Raw genomic sequence first — 24,107 nt, 5'->3', positions numbered from 1 at the left:
CTCTGTATGTCCTCCTTGGAGAAGTGTCTGTTCAAGTCCTTTGCCCATTTTTTAATTGGGTTAGTTGTCTTCTTAGAGTGGAGCCGTGTAAGTTGTTTGTATGTTTTGGAGATTAAACCTTTGTCTGAGGTATCATTGGCAAATATGTTTTACCAAACAGTTGCTTCTCTTTTTATCTTAATACTGTTTTCTTTAGCCATGCAGAAGCTTTTAATTTTGATGAGATCCCATTTGTTTATTCTCTCCTTTATGCCCCTTGCTCTAGGAGACATATCAGTAAAAATATTGCTGCATGAAATATCTGAGATTTTCCTGCCAATGTTCTCCTCTAGGACTTTAATGGTGTCACTGCTTATATTTAAGTCTTTTATCCACCTTGAATTTATTTTGGTGTATGATGTAAGTCGGTGCTCAAGTTTGATTTTTTTGCACGTAGCTGTCCATTCTCCCAACACCATTTGTTGAAAAGGCTATCTTTACTCCATTTTATGTTACTGCCCCCTTTGTTGAATATTAATTGAGTGTAGAGAGTTGAGTTTATTTCTGGGCTCTCTGTTCTGTTCCATTAGTCTATGTGCCTGTTTCTATGCCAGTACCAGGCTATTTTGATTACAGTGGCCCTGTAATACAGTTTGATATCAGGTATTGTGATCCCTCCTACTTTGTTCTTCTTTCTCAAAATTGTGGCTGCTATTCAGGGTCATTTATGAAAATGAACTCACAACAACCCAAAACTTATGGGACACAGCGAAGGCAGTCCTGCGAGGGAAGTTCATAGCAATATAAGCTTACCTAAAGAAGATAGAAACATTTCAAACAAACAACCTAACCCTACACCTATAAGAACTCGAGGAACAACAAAAACAGTCCAGAGCAAGTAGAAGGAAGGAAATAACCAAGATCAGAGCAGAATTAAATGACATAGAGACTAAAAGCACAATTCTAAGGATTGATTTTTTCATTTTAGGTTGATGATGTGCTGAGCTACTGAGATAGAGAATGAAGGTGACTTTTTAGCTGAAATTATTTCTCCTCAGGCATTGTAAAAAGGCAGTGAAACACTTTTTAAGAAATATGGTTTTATTTAACTATTTATTTATTAAAATTTTTTTAAAAAAACAGTTGTCTGCTTTTACTCCCCAACTACTCCCCACCCACCCCAGCCATCCCCACCTTCCTCCCCTACTTCCACCTCACCTTGGTTTTGTCCATGTGTCCTTTATAGTTGTTCCTGAAAACCCTTCCCCCTCCATTATACTTCAAACAAGGGTTTGATCTCCAAAATATATAAAGAACTCACATGACTCCACTCCAGGAAGATAAACAACCCAATAAAAAATGGGCAAAAGACCTGGACACTTTTCCAAGGAGGATGTATAGAGGACCCAGAGACATGTGCAAAGATGCTCAGCATCACTAGCTATCAGAGAAATGAAAATTAAAACCACAATGAGATACCACTTCACACCAGTGGGAGTGGACATCATAACCAAATCAACAAACAACAAGTGTTGGGGAGGATGTGGGGAAAGGGAACGCTTGTGCACCGTTGGTGGGAATGCAGACTGGTGCAGCCACTGTGGAAAACTAAGGAATTTCCTCAGAAAACTAAAAATGGACATGCCTTTTGACCCAGCAATTCCACTGTGAGGAGTATATCCTAAGAGCCCTGAAACACCAATCCAAAAGAACCTATGCATCCCGATGTTCATAGCAACACAATTTGTAAGAGTCAAGTGCTGGAAGCAACTTAAGTGCCTGCCAGTCAATTAACTCTTTAAAGAAGAAGGAAATAAAAAAACCCTACAAGAAAAATATTTGCCTCTTAAAAATGAGCTTTTTATTTCTAACGTTTAGTTTTAATCATTATAATTTACATTGTGATGAATCTTGTCAAGAAAAGTAGTCAAATGGTTTAAATGCTGTTATTCACTATATACTGTAGTCCCCCCCTACCCATGGTTTCAGTTACTTGTGGTCAGTGGCTGTCCAAAAATATTAAATGGAAAATTCCAGAAATAAACAATTTCTAAGTTTTAAGTTGCACCCTGTTCTTTGTGTGAAAATCTCAATCCATCCTGCTCTGTGCTGCCTGGGACGTGACTCAGTCCTTTGTACAGCACATCTGTACCAGACACAATACCTGCCTGTTAGTTGCTTATGAACTGTCTTAGTTATCAGATCAACTGACCTGGTACTGCATTGCTTGTGTCCATGTAGCCCCTGTTTTACATCATAAAGGCTCCAAACCATTAACGTAACTGTAACGTAACCTTACAGTATATGTTGTAACTGTTCTATTTTATTGTTGTTGTCGTTAATCTCTTACTGTGCTTACTTTTTAAATTAAATTTGATCATAGGTGCATATATATAAGAAAAAAACATTATGTATAGGGTTTGGTACTATCCATGGTTTCAGTCATCTACTGTGGTCTTGGGACATAAGGTCCCCTATCCCCAAGATAACAGGGGTCTACTGTATTTTTCTGGCCTAATTCAGGGAGTTGTTTTAATTCTGGGTGATACTCAAGGTAGTCATTATGGACACCAACCAATCAAAATGGACACCAACCGTTTTGCTGTAACAGACACACCTGCCAGCTGTGGAATAGTTTAATCCACCCTTTTACTGAATCACAGCATTCTATGATAATTTGATTACAAATAAGATGAACCAGTTTAGAACTTCCATCTTCATGATTTGCTCAGGTAAAAGTCTTTTCTTGGCTATGGGCAGGTGCATTTATTCTGGCTACGTGAAATATATTCTTCCAGTCTTCATTTCTTTCATAGTAGACTGAAATGGTAATTCATTAAACAATGTAAAAATGAGAGAGATAACTTGTGCATCAGGCAATTTAAAAATTACTTGAATGGTGCACAATCATGTGATTTCCATTAAATATGAATTCTAGTCTTCAAGCTTTTAATGTCAGCATCTTTGATGACCTTTGAACAAAGGATTCACACAGAAAAAAAAGACCCTCAGAAATTACACATGATTGATGTTACTGTTTATAAGATGTTCCATTTTTCTTTCCTCTTATAAAGTCTGGAATCCATGAAATCTTTGTAATTCATAAAAATTTTCTCCTTCTTTTGAGTGGACATACTATGCCTTGAAGATTCCCAGAGAAAATTAGACTGAAGTGATATAATTTTCATTTTTAAACAGGTTTCAGATTTCTTAAAGGATGCTGAGCTGTTCATTTTGTTTCTTAAACACACAGTATACACGTTTATCTGGCTTGGTTTCTGTTGCCCATGGTTGTTAATTATGTTCCACCATTGGTACTCAGATTACTTGCTTCCTCACTGTATCATCTTCTGTGTTGTCAATCTACATTTTGGACTCCAAGTATCTTTGTTTCAGATAATTGGAAGGCTGTTACTGGGGACTAGATAACATTTATAAAGTCAGCAACAAGACATAGATTAAATTGAAGTAGGAAATAATTGAGTTTGCACATAAAGAAAAACTTTTTAGTACACATAGCATGTGGTTCTGTAAACAGTGGATGAAGACATCAATTTTAAAAATCATTTAGGGGAAAAGAGCTTCTAAATCGAAGGAAGACATTAAGTAGACCAAGTTTATTTGCTTTGTCATGGTTCATTTACCTTAATAAGTTCCTTTTTTTCCTGGTAGGTTATGACTTCTGTTCAGAATGGCATAACTGCATGGAGAATTCTGTGTGCAGAAATCTGAACGACAGGGCTGTTTGTAGCTGTCGAGATGGTTTCCGGGCTCTGCGAGAGGACAACGCCTACTGTGAAGGTAATCTTTGTAATGATGTGCAGCTCCGCTGTGTAAATTTCCTAGGATTACGCCATGCAAAATTTATTAATTTCCCAGGTTGTCAAGTTGATGGGCCCATTAAAAGTGGTGGATTTAATTTGAAGCATATTAATCAGCTAAAAATAATTATCTTTCAAATTAAATTTTTTCAACTATCTGCTATATGTCAGACTAGTAAGTTAATATGGCTGGTTTCTTGAATTAGAACAAAGCTCCCCCTGTGAAATTGCCTTGTTTTTTTTTTCATAATTAGATCTTCAGATAGTTCACATATTGACATGATTACTGTGGTTTACAGATAGAATTGTAGTCAGATTTTTCCAGACAATGTTGTGTAACAAAGGCAATCAATTAACAGGGAAATAAAGTGCCTATTGCTATTTTTGTCTTCTCTTGTAAGTAATCTTAGTAGATGTGCTCTGCAGTACTTAATAAACAGCTCTATGGAGTAAATGATTTCCTGGTTGTTTTTTTAAAAATCTTAACTAATATCTATGGTAATCTATTCTCTCATGGAAACAGTCCAAATACAGTGAGGGAGTCCTTGGCTTTGACTGTTCATGAAGACTCTAGAAGTCCATGAGACATAGTAGTTTATAATTTACTTGAGGCACAGATTTGAATCCTGGGTCTTGCAAGTAAGAATACTGATATGGTGTTGTTTTGGCATTTGGAGGGTTCTAGACTTACCTTTCCCAAATGTCAGGAGAGTGCATCAGTCCTTGGAGGTGGAAAACCTTCAAAGTATAAACATGTAGCCTTTGCTTAGTTACACAGTGACTTATTGGCCATCAGGAAAGCGATTTCTATTGTTTCCCTTAGCTTTCAATAGATTTTTTTCTCTGTTAAAAATCAGTACTCTATTTTTTAATTGACATTTTTTCCCAAAGTATTTCTTTAAATGCTTCTGATTCAGTTCTGAAGAGACTGTTCCATTTTTGCTTTGGGTGGGACATGTGGCTTCCCTTCCCCATTCCTAATGAAGATTTATTTAAAATTCCCCAACTTTTAAAAGTTTTATATCAAAAATGGATTTAAAGTTACTTAGTAAAATAATGAATTTTTCATAATAATACTTAAGATTTCTAATATGTAATAAGCTTCACTGAAAGTGTTAATGTGTATAATTCATGTGATATCTCTTTTAAAATCTTAATTTTATGATAATCATTTTTATTTTGACCTGCTGCTTTTGTTGTTGTTAAGTATATTCACTCATGTAATAAATATTTAGTGAGTACCTACTTACTATAATACAAATGATTTTTCTAGGACTGGGTAGTAAATGATGAATAAGACTGATAAGTTTCTTGTGGTCAGGAGCCTACGTTCCTGGGAGAGGGGCCGAAAATATGTGAGTAACTCCTGAGAGAGAGAAGACAATTTCATATAGTAATAAATAAGAGGAAGAAAACAAAACAGGGTGACGTGATAGTGATTGGGAATTAATTTAGGTGGGATGGTCAGGGAAAGCCTCTGGGGCTGGAGGAGGGAGGGTTGCCAGCCTACTTGAGACCTGATGATAAGGAAACTAAGGAAACAGCATAGAAAGATCTGGAACAAAGCATTCCAACAAGAGAGAATAGCAAGTAGAAAGACCCAAGGGGAGACTAGCTTGGTTGTTCTATAAACAGAAAGAAGGATAATGTGATGAACCAGACAAATCAGAGCAGAGAAAGACAGTTAACTAGGGGGGGTGGAAACGGGAGGGAGGTGGGGAGGGCTGGGGGGGGTGGACTGGGATGGGAGTAAAAGACAGAAAACTGTACTTGAACAACAATTAAAATAAATTAATTAATTTAAAAAAGAATTAGACAGGGTACAGAAAATGTAGACGGGCTTGTGAGGATTTTAGATTNTGATAAGGAAACTAAGGAAACAGCATAGAAAGATCTGGAACAAAGCATTCCAACAAGAGAGAATAGCAAGTAGAAAGACCCAAGGGGAGACTAGCTTGGTTGTTCTATAAACAGAAAGAAGGATAATGTGATGAACCAGACAAATCAGAGCAGAGAAAGACAGTTAACTAGGGAGGGTGGAAACGGGAGGGAGGTGGGGAGGGCTGGGGGGGTGGACTGGGATGGGAGTAAAAGACAGAAAACTGTACTTGAACAACAATTAAAATAAATAAATTAATTTAAAAAAGAATTAGGGTACAGAAAATGTAGACAGGCTTGTGAGGATTTTAGATTCGTTTCAAGGAGGGGAATGACATGCTCAGACTCACCATATCTTGCCTTGTATAATGTGCTCCTCTGTATAGTGCATACCCACAGTTTTGGCCCAAACTTTCATGAAAAAAATATTTCCTTTGAATTTTTTAATTCAGTTATTTATTATTTATATTTAGAAATAAAACCAAGGATCATATTCCAGGGTGTTATTTTGCATACAGATATTGTTATTGCTTTCTGGAGTTAGACTTTTAATGCATAAATAAAAGAATTATAGTAATGGAAGATAGAATAAAGATTATAGGTAAAAATAAAATAAAATAACATTGAAAAGATAAAATAAATAAAAGAGGAGACAAAAAACATTTATATGGATATGGAATTGGTACTACCTGTGTATAATAATGTGCATCCTTACTTTTCCCTAAAAAATACGGGCAAAAAAGTACACATTATATATGGCAAAATATGGTATAAAGGATAGTTCTGTCTCCAATGAGTTGGGCAAACTATTGGGTTGGAGGTGGTGGGGAGAACAGAAGTGTACATAGGAAGACTGGTTGGAAGGCTATTACAGTCCTTCAGGCGAAGACGGTGGTGCCTGGAGTGATCAAGGAGGTAAAGAGGAGGGAGCATATTCATGGTGTGTTTTGAAAGTAGAGCCATCCTGAATGGATCATCCTGGAAATGGTTTGTGAATTGCTACGTGATCTTTATTTATCATTTAAAGGTGTACTATTCCAAAGTTAAGATAATTATAGAAAACCTTTTTGGTTTATTATAGATGATCTTGAATTTTTCATACATGAGAACAGCTAATACATCTTTTGTTATTTGTGTTAACAGGCTTTTCAGTATTCTGATCAAATTTGGTTTTACTTTTCATTTTGTTATTGTTGTTGCTAACTTTTAGGATGCTTTGAGTTTTTAGAAGCAACATTTAAAAAGATATGCCATTGTACATGTTGACTATCAGCTGGTTTTCTAAGAAATTAGACTTTTCATTATGTACAAAAATAAGTGAGTAGTAATTTGTGAGTAATATAAATTTTATTTACTAAATCTGTAGGGTTATTTAATGATATGACTATAATTCAGACTATTTTTACTGCAGTTTACTTGATCAGCATTAAAATAGCGCTGGTAAATGTTGGAGTTCATTTATTTATTTAACAGATATTCATTGCATACCTACTTTGTTCAAGGCTAGGCTAGAGGTGAAACAGTAAATAAAAAATAATGACTGATATTCTCTCAGGCAAGTCGGTTAATAAACAGAACATTACACCAAAGGACATCAAATTGCATGTGTGGCAAATGCCCTGAAAGAGCAGAGACATAGGTAAAGAGGGGGTCTGATCTGGATCAGTGGTAGTGCTTGAAGAAAGGGGTTTTGCCCTGGCTGGCGTAGCTCAGTGGATTGAGCACGGGCCTGCGAACCATATACTCACGGTTCGATTCCCAGTCAGGACACATGCCTGGGTTGCAGGCTAGTTCCCCGTTCCCAGCAGGGGACGCATGAGAGGCAACCATACATTGAGACTTCTCTCCTTCCCTTCCCCTCCAAGATAAATAAATAAATTTATTAAAAAAAGAAAGGGATTTTGTTGTTGTTGTTTTCTGTTTGCTTGTTTTCTGAAATCTGAAACTAAGTAAAAAGTAGCCAGGTCTATAAGTAAGCGTGGAATTGAAGGGAATTTCCTAGCTGGAAAAGTCAGCACGTGTAAAGGCTTGTAGGTGGAAAGAAGTCTTTGTAAGAACTGGAGGAAGGCAGAGAACAAGGGAGAAGTGCCTGTGAGGCAATTGGTGGGAAGCAGGTCCTTGAAGGGCTCAGTAAAGACAAAGGGTTTTGTGGTAAGAACAAGGGGAAACCAATAGAGGTTTGGGGTAGAGGAGTGCCTTCATCGTATTTGTGAAGGCAGAGGTCAGGTTCATGCCCCTGTAAGCCAAGGAATACCAAAGATTTCCAGCAAAGCACCAAAGTTAGGCAAGAGGCAGGGAGTGTATTGTCCCTCACAGCCTACAGAAGGAATCAGCCCTCTGACCCCTTGATTTTGCCTACAGAATTGTGAGACAAATTTCTGTTCCTTATGCCACCAGTTATGGTACTCCACATTAGCCCTAGCAAAGTAATGCAATCTGAAACAAACACTTTTTGCCTTTTGGTCTAACTCTTCATGATTTAATTATCCTTCTAGACTATTTAATTTTGTTTTTACTTTGAAGATTTTCTTGATAGATGTAGTGCACAGGCTTTTAATTTCTCAAATCAATTTTTAAAGTTTTTAGATGACCAAAGAATTAGTACCTTGTTCTGTATTGTCTAGTTGTTATATACAGAGTTATGTCCTATATTACTTATTAAGGGGCTCGTGCATGTGTGTGTATATACAAGTATTTCTCCCACCTATAATTTGTGTTTTGTGGTCATAGGCTGTTTATTTTTCTTGAATTGTCCCAACCTACTAAAATAGAGACAAAGAAAGGGTTTAAGATATATTTGTTTATTGATGCTTTGAAATGCTTAGATATGCTGAACAGATGGATTCCTTTAGGCAACCTCACCACCAAAGAATTATTCAGGAAACAGGCATTGAACTTATTGAAGTGTTTATATTGTACAAAAAAAAAGTCTTAATTGTCTATTGATTTTTATAACTAAAAAGAGATTCAGTTGTTTTAAACTGATGGGTATTGGCCTTAAAACTTGTTTTGAATAGTGCAAAAAAGGAGTTTATTCATTTATAAGAGTCATTATGTATTAAATTATGTGTGCATTGATAAATGGCATGCATTTAAAAGGACCACAAATACCTATTTTTTTCACCCATTGTATCACAAGAAACACTGTCTCCTCCCACCTGACTTCTGTCCTTTCAATGCAGGCCTTTATCTAATGACATCTCCTCTACCATTTTTCTTCTGCATTTCAGAAGACTTTAGCCCATGTACTAGGTAATGTGAACATAACTGTTTTTTTAAATGTGTGTGCCTTTATTATTGCTCTTCTTTGCATTCTTTTTTTTTAATTTTTTAAATTTATTTAATTATTTTTCAAGTACAGTTTTCTGTGTATTACTCCCATCCTCCGTGCTCCCCCCTCCCTCCCATTTCCACCCTTCTCAGTTGTTGTCCATGTATCCTTTATATATGTTCCTCTAAATCCCTCCCCTATTTCCCCTGAAATTCCCTCCCCTCTCCCCTCTGGTCACTGTCAGCCTGTTCTCTATTTCAGTGTCTTTGGTTATATTTTGCTTGCTTGTTTGTTTTGTTGTTTAGCTTCCTGTTAAAGGTGAGATCATATGGTAATTGTCCTTCAACACCTGGCTTATTTCACTCAGCATAATGCTTTCCAGTTCCATCCATGCTGTTGCAAAGGGTAGGAGCTCCTTCTTTCTTTCTGCTGCATAGAATTCCATTGTGTATATGTAGCATAGTTTTTTGATCCATTAATTTACTGATGGGGACCTAGTTTGCTTCCAGCTCTTGGCCATTCTAAATTGTGCTGCTATGAACATTGGTGTGCATATGTTCTTTGGGATTGGTATTTTAGGGTTCTTAGGATACAATCCTAGCAACACCCAAAATCATGGAGACTGAATGGTATGCTATTAAACAAAGAATGGGTCAAGATTGAAATTAGGGAAGAAATCAAAAAGTTTCTGGAAACAAATGAAAATGAACTCACAACAAATAAATGGAAACATATATTGTGTTCATGAATTGGAAGAATTAACATCATCAAAATGTCCATACTACCCAAAGCAATTTACAGATTCAATGCAATACCTATTAAAGTACCAATGGCATATTTCATGAACATAACTGTTAATGAAAACATGTAACTTCAGTATGTTTCTATTTTTTAAATTTTCCTCCCTGCTGTTTGTCAATAAGTCCATAATAAAAGACAGAACCAATTATTTTTTAATTTTTAAATTTATTTTCAGAGAGAGGGGAAGGGAGGGAAAGAGAGAGAGAGAGAGAGAGAGAAACACTGATGTGTGAGAGAAACATCAATTGGCTGCCCCAGGCACTTGCCCCAACCGGGAACTGAAGCAGTGACCTCTTGCTTTGTGGGACCATGTCCAATCCACTGAGCCATGTGGGTCAGAGCAACACCTGTTATTAATAACCAAATGCTCCTTTACATGCATTTAAAATGCCTTCCACATAAAACATCTTACTTCACTCAGGAGTTCTATGATACAGGCATTATTATAATCTCCTCTTTTGTGGTTCAGAAAGCTGAAGAGCTTGGAGATGATATGATTTGCCCAAAATCATTTACCCAGAGAGTGAACAGTAAACTTAGGGTCCAAATTTATGTCATCTATCTTGAAATTTGATGTTTAAAATTTTTTACTACTTTTAATTATTAGAAACCAAAAGTAATTCTTATTTTTAGAAATAAGAGTAGCATATACATTTTTCTTTAGAAAGACATTTTTTAAAGCAGTTAACTGTCTTTAAAAATTGAGTGCTTCTGAAAACAAGGAAAAGTCTCTCTAGTTCATTCTGAAGGCATCTCATTGGCACGCAGAAACTGTGATGAGGTGAGAGTGTGATGTATAACCCAGGCAGGAAGACAATAGGAAAACTAAGTCCTCTCATTCTGCGCCTCCTGTTCCTCCCCTTCCCCTCCCTCTCTTCCTTTGCCCTTGCTCCTCCTTTCTTTCCTCCCTCCCTCCATGCCTTTCTCCCATCCTTCCTTTTTTTCTTAGCTGTTACCACTTCACAACTAATTAATGTAGTGGTGAATTCCTGACGTAGCCAGTACCCGTGTATCATTAACTGTGGAATATAGGGCTAATCTGAGAGTATTTCTTCAGGAGTAAGATGAATGATAGCCTCGCAGAGTTGCTCCAGGAGATATGAAATGAAAGATGTTGAATAAGTTCAAGTTTTTGATTGTAAACCCAGCACACAAGTCCCTACTGGAGCTAATGGGAGGTGTGCTTAACAGAATGGGGATAAATAACCAGAGAACGAAGCCCTGTGGGATTAATTAGGGAATTATAGCAGACTGTAGCTTTTAAAACTATGGTTAATGATGCACATTCTCTGTGGTGTGTTATGGTAGAGTGTCTTAAATCTGAAAAGTCCAAGGATACTGTATTAATTAGAGTTCGCCTGAAAAACAGGACCAAAAGGACATATAGCACCCACCACTCCTCCATCTGCAGTTTTACTTTCTGTGGTTTCAGTTATCCGTGGTCAACCATTGTTTGAAAATATTAAGAGGAAAACTCCAGAAAGAAACAACTCATAAGTTTTATGTTGAGTACCATTCTGAGTAGTAGGATGAAACCTTGTGATATCCTGCCCTGGACATGAATCGTCTCTTTGTCCAGTACCTGCCTGTTAGTCACTTAGTGGCCGTCAGGGTCATCAGATCCACTGTCATGGTATTGCAGTGCTTATGTTCAAGTTACCCTTATTTTACTGAATAATGGACCCAAAGTGCAAGTGTGAGATGCTGGCAACTCAGATATTCCAAAGAGCAGCTATAAAGTGCTTATTTTAAATTGAAAAGGTGAAAGTTTCTGATGTAATAAGAAAAAATTGTATGTTGAGGTTGCTAAGAATACATCTTTTATCTGTGAAATTGCCTAATTTGTAAGTTAAACTTTATTACAGGTATATACATATAGGAAAAATACATATAGGGTATATATAGGGTTAGGTAGTATCTGCGATTTCTGGTATTTATTTACTGGGGGTCTTGGAACATATCTCCCACCAATAAGGATTACTGTTGTATATAAATACAGATACAGACATTGAAATAGATGCCATAGAGACTTGGGTTGTGTGATTATGAAGACTGGGAAGTCCCAAGATCTGCACTGAGCAGGACAACCAGGAGAGCTCGTGGTGCAATTTTAGCAAAAGTCTAAAGACCAAGACCAGGAGAGCCTATGGTATACGTGCCAGGTTCAAGGGAAGAGACAACCAGTGTCACAGATGATTGGTCAGGCAGGCAGTTTCCCTTTCGTTCTATTCAGGTTTGGGGTTGACTGGATGGGACTCACTCACATTAGGCAGGGCAATCTGCCTTACTTAGTCTACCAATTTAAATGTGAGTCTCATCCAGATGCACCCTACAGACACCCCAGAATGCAGTCTGACCAAATGCCCAAACATACCAAACTAACCATTATAGTTACAAGTTAAGGGAAAAAAAGAGAAGACCTAACGCAGTTTTGATGTTCCAAATATGAATTGGCTTTTTAATGACATCATGTATTCATCCAACCAAGTGAAAAAGTCACAACATAAAATAGCTTTTGGAATTAATATGATAATAGAAATATTGAAGTCTTTTCAGGCTTTGAGGAACATTTATTTAACATGTTTACGATGCTGAGGAAATGTCTGGTTTTTAAAAAAACTTTTATGAAAATAATTTCTTCTCTAATTGAGGAGTTTTGTTGCAAAAGTCCAGGAAGATCCATATCAAGTGACACAGCTAAATTTGAACTTGGAGTAGCCATTCTGGGGGGAGGGGCTCATTTATCTTTTAGTCACTGATAGGAACAACTTCAGCTTCGGCTTTCTCTGACCCAAAACCAATTTCCATTCATTTGCAAACTTGAACACTATTACGATACACAACTCAGAGAAAAGAGGCATTTTTTTCTTTGAAGTAAGGATCTCCTCTGATATGAAGGAAATGCTTTAAATTTTTAAGGTAAAACCTAATAAAGATTAAACCATCTCTGAATTTCTTCTTAGGGATCATTTTTCATGCAAAGCAGTTGAAGCAATCAAGGCTACCTAAATACTATTCTTTTGGAACAAAACATCCTAGTTGTGTGACCATTGTGGGCAGCTGAGATTTTTCTCCCCAAAGAACTCACTTCTCCAGAAAATGCTCATATATGTCTATGGGAGTGTATGATCACTTTGGGCACCATATAGAGAAGAAATCATAAATCAGTCATTACTAATGAGGCATCGATGTATGAAATAGGTTAAGAACAGGCACTTGGGATTTTGATTTGTTATTGGCTTCTGTCATTAGCCTTCATAGAGAGATTCTTTGTTCAGCATTCATTGGTTCACAGTATTTCTTGAGCACATAATATGTGCTAGGTCTAGAGTGGGTGCTGGTCACACAGCTGTGAGCAAAACTGATTAAGCCCTTGCTCTCACGGAGCTGACTCTCTATGGAGGTAGCATTTAAGTCTTTGCCCATTTCCAAGATGCAGAAGAACATGAGAATTGTGATTGATGTTTTTGTGCTTTGTTAGAATAACTAGTACTGGTCCTTATACTCTTTGGCAGTTGTTTTTTAAGACTTCAGTACTCAACATGTTGGTCTAAGCATCAGTTGTATGGATCATTACCTGGGAGTTGGCTAGAAATGCAGAATCTCATACTTTATCTCAGAATTACCGAGTCAGAACCTGGATGTTAACAGGACCTCCAGGTCATTCTTACAGGTCGGGAAGTTTGGAAAGTGCTGGTCTAAGGCATAGAGTTTATTAGTATTATCTTGATGATTTGGTAGCTATCAGTGTTCTCCAGCCACAACTGGAGAGGGATGTTAGTGTTCACAGTATCAGCTTACTGTTGTCAGGATACAATGTGGTTTCCTCAGCCTGTGATTCAAGTTGCATCAGAATCACCCAGGAGCCTGTTGAATAAAAATGCATGTTCCTGGATGCAACCTCCTTAATTTTTTTAAGTCACAGTTGTGTCCCCCAAATCTGCATTTTTACAAGCTTCACAAGTGATTATGTACATTAAAGTTGAATGGGACTAATGTAGACTGATTTTATATTGATATCCTTCTAAGGATAAGTTTTCAAAAATCATTGTTTCTTCATTTCTAGTTCACGTGCCCCTGCCCAGAAAGATGAATTGTTGAGCCTGTATGGTCGTATGCATACTCCTGTGCATGACAGTGGTGTTTGCCTGAGGCTTTCTCAGCCTGGGAACTACTGACAGAGTTATTTGTTATGGGTGCTGTTCTGTGCTTTTTAAGGTGTTTAGCAGCATTCTTGGCTTCTGCTTACTAGATGCCAGTTGCACTCCTGTGTCATCCCCCCGCCCCCACACCATTCCCAGTTGTGATAACAAAAAATGTCTTCAGACATTGCCAAATTTCTGCTGGTAGGCAAAATTGTTCCCAGTTGAGAAACATTGGTTTAAGGTAAGTAAAGAATAGGAATGTGGCTATATGTGAGCATGATACCTCCCCCCAGGGTCTGTTTGTATCATCTGATTGTCTTTAGGGTGTTTGGTTTTATGCCAGGAGTGAAGAAGGCTTCATGTGTGAGCATGGGAGGGCTGCCTGGGTCCTTGGGCTGGTTTCCATGCTGACTGGTGGGAGAGACGTGATGTGATGAGGAAGACGATACACTCTTCCATTCAGAATATTAAGAAGGCTAACGTAGGGCCCAGGCCTCAAAGAACTAACAAAAATCAGGTAGAAGGGCATTTATTTTTCTACTTTTGAGTAGCTCTGCATGTGCTGTGGAGACTGAGGACTGTGCTTTGTGCTGGTGTCTCAAGAGTTTTGTAGCTTTGGGGATGGGAGCTTCTTTTACTTTATTAATAGTTCATTTTTATTGTAGTTTTTCCATTACCGTGCATTTCCCCTTGTACTCTCTTGTACTCCACCCCCAGCCCTGGGGAACTTCTTTTAAAGGAACAAAAGTAGGGACACAGATATGTACTAGTTTTGGCAGAGACTCAGAGCATGGAAAAGGCCCAGAGGATGTCCAGGGCAGGGTAGCAGGCGGTGATGGTAGCGGAGGTGTTGACTTATTCCCAAACCCATGGAAACACGGAAGGCACACCCAGAAGTAACTGGGGAGATGCTGAAGGGAGGCTGCAGATTCATCAGCAGCCAAGGACATTTGTATCCATAGCTTGTGGCATTATTGAGTTTCTGGTATGGTTTTTAGATTTCTTTGGCCCACTATTCTCACCAAATTGCTTAGTGCATTTCTTTGTAGTATGATACAATGGAAACATTTACTGTCTGCCAGTGAGTGTTAAACACATATTTATATTCGTCACACTTTTGCTAGTCAATTGTTTCAGTGATGAAAAAGCAAATCAGAAAAAAAAATACTTTTGTAAATACTCCCTGTGCATAAAAAGTCATGAACAGATTGAACCAGCAAGCGAAATAGAAACAGACTCAGATAGAGACCAAGCTTCAGCTTTGGGGGGTGGGGAGGGAGTGGAGGGGTTGAGAAAAAACGAAAGAGAGAGAATTCATGCACACAGACAACAGTGAGGTGATTGGTGATTGTGGAGAAGAAGGGGGTGGGTGGGGTGGAAGATGATATGCGGGGAGGAATGGTGAGGGAAAATATAAAATAAAATAAAATAAAATAATAAACAAAAAAGGTCCTTCTGGTACCTGTGTGGATACTTTGTAGATTTATATGTGCAACCACCTGTAATTATTTTTCTAAAATACACGTCAGAAGCAATTTAGGGGTTTAATAGACAAATTAGTGTGTTTGATCAAGTAAAAATCTTTCCATTTTGAAAAATGCAGGAAGTTCTGATGTTTTAGAAAGAATATTACACAAAGGACTTGGATTTTATTCTTACCTCTGCTATTTTACTTATGGTGGGAATTTGTGCAAATCATTTAATTAATATGTCTGAGCCTCAGTCTCCTCATTTATTAAATGGGAGAATTTGTCTCATGAGATTGTTAGCAAGAGGAGGATAAATAAGATTAAGTATGTGAGAATGCCTTCCAAATAAACAAGTCCTTGGTAAAAATTTGTCATTAAATCTATGTACTTTATGTATGTTAATTATTACCAGTGTGTCAGTCAGTTCACACAACATGAATTTATCTTTGGAACTAAGATTCTATACCATTATTATATTGAAAACTTGAAGTAACAATACCTTAGAGTCCATATAATGATATCATCTTCTTTTTTAAGCCAATTGTAATAAGATCTTCAGCTACATCAATAGCTAAGTTGCCAATGTTTATTTCCAGAACCAGATTACTTTATGCCTAATTCCTTTCTGGTCTGAATAATATTTGAACCAGTCCTTCAATAAAGAGTATGTATTATGCATGTTAATTGACATATTATGTGATAAGATTTTAAATGTGACCATGAGAATTCATGTTATTTTTCTGTATATGCACAGCAGCTTAAAGTACTTGATAATTACATATACATATACATATACTTGTTTATTATTATCAGGGAGAAAATGTCTGCTTAGAATTGAACAATTCATTTAAAATTAATTGCAGGTGTCTTAGGTGAAGCAGCAGTTCATTATCACTTTTTCACTAAAGAAATGAAAATTATTTTTTAAGCCACCTCCCTGGGAAAGAATTCAATTGAAGTGACAAGAGGCATGATATGATTAAAATTTTTAATAATTTAATGGATGGAAAAGTCTATTTGCAACCCCATCAAGGTTAAGGTCAAGTATAACTTAGAGATTAAATGATAAATGCCAGCTTTATCTTGCCTCCCAAGAATTTCAAATCATATGTTCTAGTGATATTTATTAAAAGTGTTGCAGTCAATTAACAAATGCTTGCTTGAAACGAAACACGACTATTAGCATTCCTTTTACAGTTCTCTTCCTCCCTTTATGTATTCATCAGCTTTCAAAACGAAGAACCACCTCCAATAGAAAAGGCCTGGAGATAGGCAGTGGAAGTTTGAGCAGGATTAATGGTAGGAAAGTGGCTAGAAATATATCAGACTTGCACAAATGAAACAAATCTGACTTTGATTCAAAGATTTTGACATGGTGTTTGGGATCTGCTGTCAAAACCTGTGATGCTGCGAAGAAAAATGAAATAACATGGGCAAAGCATCAGACATTGGATTAAATGTTAGTTTTACTATTAATGTTATGAATAGAAGTAAGAATGTGTTTTCAGGAGACAATAATATCTCTTGATCGGGGGAGCCAGTTAGGCACAAATTAAATAAGTGTGTGAGAGAGGAGTGAGAGGTTTGAGTTGTGTGTTGGGGAAGGACTTGGATTGCTTAGGTGAGTGACCTTCCTAAGCAAAAGACGAGCCCCATATGTTTGGACAGTAGGAAACTGGTGCTTCCCTTAGTGAACATGAAGCATTGATTAAGAGACAAGCACCTTAGAGTTCTGAATTATATTTCTTATTCACTGGCATGATATAAAAACAGATCCTTGAGATTTAATAATATGTAAGAACATTTTCATTTTTACTTTTCATTTCAAATTTCCCTCAAGTAATTTCTCATTAATGTGAAGAATGGGCTCCCAAATATATTTTTACAAATTGTTCATATCCTTAAGGGACAATGTAACAGTGAAGAAATGGAACTGAAATTTTAGAACGTATACGTTGTTCATACTGAGTTGTGAGGTCATTCCGCCTAATCAACATTAAGCATTGATTCACATTGGCAAATTTAGCAATGCAATTTAGTCAGTGATTCATGTATAAATGAGCCATTGGAAATTAGTGGGTTTGTATCTCTCATGCAAACACTGGTGTAATGTTTAGATTAATAACTCTGAATAGGCAGCAATTTGGATGTTATAATGAGTAAAACCCTTGTTTTGGCAAAATAAATATATATTTATTAAATCAGTTTTTAATATTTAAAAATACTAATCTTCCTGGAAAGAATGTCATTCAACTTGATGAATTTTCAAATTCAACAAGACAAGGCAGTCTTTCAAATGAGCCTGTTTGTTCCTTAGTTTCATGGTTTACTAACTAGCTATGAATAAGCACAGACAAAAAGTGCAGAAGTAGAGACAGATGGAATCCCCATGGCCCAAGAAGTTAGGGAGATACTGTGGAGGAACTGGGACTTCATCTGGGTCTTGAAGAGTGAATCCAATTTGTATTGGCAGAGAAGAGAAAGCAAAGAGAAAAAGCAGGACCTGTTTGGAGTTTCTCTGCAGCAGGAGGCTTATATTCAGGAGTGTTAACTAGATTAAACTGCAAAGATGGGGCCAGATTGTGGAGAATAATGGTGGTTATATGGAGTGATTCTACTCTAGACTTGCCAACTACGAGCTTACCGCAAACTTCTCAACTTTAAACAGGTTCCTTGGCTTTGAAAAGGGGGTAACTCTATCTGTTCCCTGTAGGTCATAGAATTTTTGTGGGAATTAACCTATCATGCTTATGAATATGCACTGGAAGAATCAGAGTGTTACAGATATGTCAAGTGGTAGGTCTGTGCATGCTTACCAACCTTGGCTGAGTACTCTTGTCTCCTTGGTGATTTTACTATGCAACCCAGCTCAGTTTCCTCTTACTTCCTATGTTAATTATTTCAAACCTTTACTGTTCCCTGTAAACCTCTGGCTCTACCCATTCTCTTATTCCCAGCAGATACCTTCTTCACCAACAAAACAGAAACAGTAACCTCCTCATCCTCCAGCTTCCACTGCATAAACCCACGTGCTTCCCACTCACCCTGTCTTCCCTCTCCCCAGTCTCAGTGGAATTGCTCCTCCTAGGAGCAATGGGTCCATCCGACTACTGAATCTCACTTCTTCCTGTCTGCAGAGGAATCTTGCTGTCTATTATCCCCTCAATTTCTTTCTATTCACTCCCTTTCATTTATTCACTCCCTTTCATTAGCATTTAAATATGATCAACTTTCTCCCTAAATCCCACATCCCCCTTCTGGCTTTTGTGTAATTGCTCCTCTTCCTCTTTGTAGCCAGATTTCTTTTTTTAAATTTTATTTATTTATTTTTAGAGGGGAAGGGAAGGATGCACATTGTATCCTGTGTCCCCTGCCAGGAACTGGCCTGCAACCCAGGCATGTGCCCTGACTGGGAATCGAACTGCGATCCTCTGGTTCGCAGGCCTGCACTCAATCCACTGAGCTACACCAGCCAGGGCTTGTAGCCAGATTTCTTGAAGGTGTAGTCTATTTTCAGTGTCTCCATTTCTTCAAGTTGTACATTCCCCGTAACCCACTTCTACGTAGATATCCATCCCATATCCCCTCCAAACAACTCTTACTAAGGTCTCTGTTCACTTACCTTCCAGTCTGTACCTTGCTTGACCTCTAGATAGGAATTAATTCTATTGATCACTCCCTCCTTCAAACACTTATTTACCTTGTCTTCATGATACTACCTTGTATTGATCAAGGATCAGACTTGCAAACAACAGAATTCACTCTGGCAGTTTAAACAGAAAAGGAATATATTGAGGGGTGTTAGGTAGCCCTCAATATATGTAGGAGGACTGGTTTAGGTGATATTTAGGCGGGACAACACCTATCACACCTGCCTCTTGCTGTCAACACCACAGCTCACAGAAGTATTGCATACTTTTCACTGATGACACCAGGCCCGGACTCCCGAAGCGGGCCATTGCTACCCTCCTACATGCTCAATGCTTTCTCCATTACACCTGTTAGAAGAGTTCATGACTTTGCTTAGAGTCAGGAGTTCTCTTCTGAACTGAAGTGCTGAATGAGTGCCCCTGATCGCAGGCCTAGGTTGCAGGCCTATGTTTTAACTGCCAAGTACACTGAAAATCTGAATTGTGATTTCTTCACTGGGGAGATGGGAATTTCCCCAAATATAGAAGGTGTGTTGAACACTCTTAATTTTGCTGCTTCTGCCTAAACAATCTTTTTCAGTCTCTTTTCTTTGGTTGCCCCTCAAATGCTGGAGTCACCCAGGACTCCATTTTCATTTTTCTTCTCATTCTGCACCCTCTCCATGGATGATGTTGTCTAACACCATGGCTTTTACTGCCTTCTTTGTGCTTAGGACTCCTGAATGTGGACTTCTGGCCTGGTCCTCTCTCCTGAGCTCTAGGTCCACAGCTGCCTCTTGAACATGTCTACTTCAATATGTCATAAGCACCTCAAATTCAACATACTCATCTGCCACCCAAATGTATGCTTCCAGTTCCCCGTGTTGAATATCCACCCAGTTGTTAAGAAAGGAGGATGTTACCACTGAGGTCTTCCCTCCCTCATCTGTAGGTATCCAGTCAGTCCCTGGGTGCAATCAGTTGTAAATCCCATATATATATATTTGAATCTGCCGTGCTCTTTCCATATTCAAATAGAATATACTGCCACAGACACAGGAGTCCAAATTATTGAGTGAGCTTTCTCCTAACTTCCAGGTTTGCTCTTCTCTAAGCCATCCTCTACTTTGCAAGCAAAAAGGTCTTGCTTACCAACTCATGTCACCTCATTTGCTTCCTGAACATCCTTCAGAGGGGAAACAGTCCCTCCCACCCCCATGCATGTGCTTATATGAGTGTAGATTGTCTTTGGAAGGTTGCACAGGAAATTGGCAACAGTGGTTGACTCAGGAATTAGGAGTGGGACAATGGTGTGGCTAGGGGCCAGGCTTATTTTGATTGTGCATTCTATTGTATCTTTAAAATTTTATACCCTGTGCACATAGGATGTGTCAAAAACCGATTTAAAAAACTTTAATAGACTCCCACTGATCACAGGATAATATCAAACTCTTTCGCATGGTTTGTAAGCTCTCCACACAAAATAGCTCCTGCTTACTTCACTGGCCAAATCGAATGTTTTGCTGTCTTTGAATATCTCAAATGCTCTCACTTTTCAGCATTTACACACAGTTCCTTGTTCGAAGTGCCCCTTTCCTTCCCCTCTCAACTGGCTAATTCTCCTTCTCCCTTTGACCTGTGCTTAGGTGTGTAACCCCCCAGAGGGCACTATTCTGATTAAAACTCCCATAACATTAAAAAAATCGTAATTTGTCTCTCTTGTCAGAAAGACCATAAGCTCTGCAAGGACAGATGCTACGGCTGTTTTATTCAAGACTATGCCATTGATGTTAAAATGATCATATATTGGACATAGTAGGGATTCAATAAATATTACTTACATGGATAAACTACTCATGCTTTTGTGTCCTCTGTCCCTTATTTTTCATCTGTTTGTCTGTTCCCAAAGGTATAAGGTATTATTTTATGATCCACTCTCAGCCCTGTCTCAAATGTTTCTTTGGCATGTTTACAGATATACTTATATGTATATAAATATATATATTTAAATTCATAAATCCAAAAGCTAGTAATAATATATGCTATTAATAGTAGTAAGAACACTGATATAGCTTTTACTCTTCTTGAAGAATGTACCATACTATTTAGAATGAATGAATCTTTTAAAAATAAAATGTATGGCTGTTTTGAGATCAAAAAATCATATGTTTTAGTTACATATGATAGATATAGTTTTTAATACATAAAATTAATATTTGATAAACAAACTCATTAATGCCACTGACTTAAAAGCATGGTTCCTGGCAATTGCTTTAAATGTTAGCTTATTTGTAAATGCCATTTTAATTTATTCTTTACTGATTTTTCACTGAGCAGCCTACTTATACTGGCAAATTTTTATATTTTAAAAAATATCCATCTTCCCAAGTGTAACTCTGGTTTATGAACCGTTATTGATCTCTTTGCGAACTTTGCCAACTTTGCCAGGAGAGTTTTTCACAGCTGCTGGGCGAGGATTTAGCAGGAATCCATCCTGATCTGCATTAGGCTTCAGCAGGTGAAATTCTTGCAGTTGAGCTGCGTGACTTCAAGATTTTATTGGCTGAGCAAAAGGCATTAGTGTTCATTAACATGCTAATATAATCCTTTTACAGGGCAAAATGAGATACATGTCTTAGAAATACGGCATGCTTTTTTCCTCTCTTTTTAAGGAATGGCGCCAGTGAGAAGGCCCCAAGGGGGAGGGGGGTAGTGTGGCAGAAGCACACAGGGGAGGAGACCCACATGCCCGGGGACCCACTGGCTCCACGGCTATTCTGGAGACCAGTCTCTAGGCCAGAAGGAACATTAATTAATTTGGCACCTGGGGTCTGGAAATAACGTTTTCATTATGATTGCCACTCATTAACTGTTTAAACTTTTGCTTTATGAGAGATGTGCAGAGAATACAGATTTGTTGCAATGAATCCTTTCCTGAAAGCTTTTTCATTTCACATAGGGATGACATCCAAAGTTTTTATGTGACTCACAGAAGTTTCGTGCCCTGATCCCTGCTGCCTCTTTAATTTGTCTCTAGCATCCCTGTGCTTCCATTTCCTCCATGCAAATGGCTGGGGTTCAGTTAGATGATTTCTAAAGTTTCTTTCGGGTCTCAAAATCTATGATTCTCAATAATTACAAAGTTGTCTCAGCTTTTAGATAGGATAATTTATAAATTCTTGTTTTTAAAATAGATCAGTTTGAATTATCCTGAGGCAAGAAAACTTGTTCAAGTATAAGAAATACAGTTTACTTCTGCTTTTTAAGTTTGGGAGAGCCTGACTGCATATTCTACAAAATTCTGGGGAATCAGATTTTCTACTGCAAGCAGATAGATCATGTTCTCTGTGTTACAATTGTAAAGTATGAGGGCTGGTAATGACTTGGAAATGTCTAGTCTTTGCTTTGATAGAGGATGGAATTAATGTCCAGAGAGATGAAATGCCTGTCAGGTCTATAATAGAGCCAGAGACTAGGCTAGGTTTCTTCATTCCCACTTCAGTGTTCTCCCACTGTATAAGACTATTTCATCACGATGGCGTATGTTCACTGTTCCTACAAAGAGCCCATGTCTGAGTAAGTGGCTGCACGACATACTGGAAAGAAAGGCTTGCTCTGCGAGGTTGAGCTCCAAGTCAGACCATCATGAATGAGGATTCTTATCTTTTTCATTCCAGATGAAAAGCCATGAAAGAATCCATTGATTCATTCAGCAGACACTCAGTGAGGGCCAGCCTTTGTTCCAGAACAAGGTCTCTAGCCTCCTGAATGTTATATTCCAATAAAAATGGACAACAGAAATATTAACAAATAATTTAATAGGGTACTTTGGTTAAGTAATATGGAAAAACTGGGACTGGGGATGTTACTTTAAATTTAGTGACCAGAAAGACTCAGAATTTTATTGATTTGAAAGTCTTTATTGAAAGACTCAGAATTTTATTGATTCATGAATATAGTTCTCTCCTTGATTATACCTCTCTTACCAACTCTGCAATTGCACCATCTTACCAACCCTTATGAGGTTTATATTTCTATGCCATTTCCCCATTCCCTTCCTCTAAGTGCTTCAATATCTTCATATTAGAAAAAATAATGCATCTTTCTCATATTTGTTGGACAATTAAGTTTAGTCACATGGTCTCCTATCCTATAACTGTGTTTCCATTTCCTTTCTGTACAAACTGCAATCAAATGGAATGTTTATGGTTTCTCAACATTTTATATTTCCCTGCCTATGCCGTCTGCACTTGCCTTGAATCTTGATAGTACTCCCTCTCATCTTTGAGCATCTTTATTTGACAGAAAACTCGATTCTGTGGTTGTTCCCTCCGACTTTGTGCAAGTCTGACACCGGAAGCCTACTTCTTCAAATCCACCTCAATCCCTGCTACACCATCAAATTTTGCTTGGTTGTCTTTGCTCTTAGTCATCAATCTTCCCCGGAATAGCACTTTTATTTTTGCTTTTTTTCACTTAGCATATAAGACATCATGTTGTTATTTGTGTAATTATGCTCTGGCTTCTTTATTTTGTTACCATTTGCTAGGTTGAGGGAGGAAAGAGTTATAAAATGATTTATATCACCAAATATAAATTTCCAAATGTGTTCTACAGGCACTCAGAACAAACCGGCTTTATGTTCCTAAAAAGTTGGTTGCTGCCTATTTAATGCACATTATACATGCTTCTGTCATATACTGTATGTCACTTTATAGCATCATTTAAGTGTTATTTCTCCCGCTAGAATTTGCTTTTGTTGTGTAATGTAGTAATACTTGGGCATGCATGGTGCATGTCCGTTACATATTTGTTGAATGAATGAAACAAAAAAAGAACTAGATACTTCAGAGTCTGTAATTTGCCCAGGTTCATTGTGCACTTAAGGAGGGGATGTGGGAAGCACAGTAGTACCATGGTCCTGAAACTTATCTCACCATATGATACTCGGTTTTCAAGGAACCAGGGCTCTCTTTAGTGTGCCGCTCTCTAATATCCAGGCTAAAAACAGAAGGTGCCTAACTGGATGATGATGATGATGATGATATTACTGTCATTTTTCCTCGATGCCAAGTCCTCTCAAGAGAGGGTCTGTGCTTTCACTATCTTCATAC

The 24,107-nt window shown here is 37.7% G+C and overlaps 1 protein-coding gene across 2 annotated transcripts in view; it reads left to right on the top strand.

The window, feature by feature from the left end:
- The window catches only part of NELL2 (neural EGFL like 2), a 289,076-nt gene that overhangs the window by 117,211 nt on the left and 147,758 nt on the right, over window positions 1-24,107 (top strand). For both annotated transcript variants that reach the window (XM_037061082.1, XM_037061081.1), the window contains exon 13: window positions 3,652-3,780. In XM_037061082.1, the coding sequence (XP_036916977.1) occupies window positions 3,652-3,780 (129 nt within the window). The remainder of the gene's footprint in view (window positions 1-3,651; window positions 3,781-24,107) is intronic.

Source organism: Sturnira hondurensis, unplaced genomic scaffold (genome assembly GCF_014824575.4).
Source record: "Sturnira hondurensis isolate 20B ecotype Veracruz unplaced genomic scaffold, ASM1482457v3 Scaffold0013190, whole genome shotgun sequence".
NCBI classification, from domain to species: domain Eukaryota; kingdom Metazoa; phylum Chordata; class Mammalia; order Chiroptera; family Phyllostomidae; genus Sturnira; species Sturnira hondurensis.
Note: the sequence above shows the minus strand (reverse complement) of the source record. Positions and strands in the feature narration are given on the sequence as shown.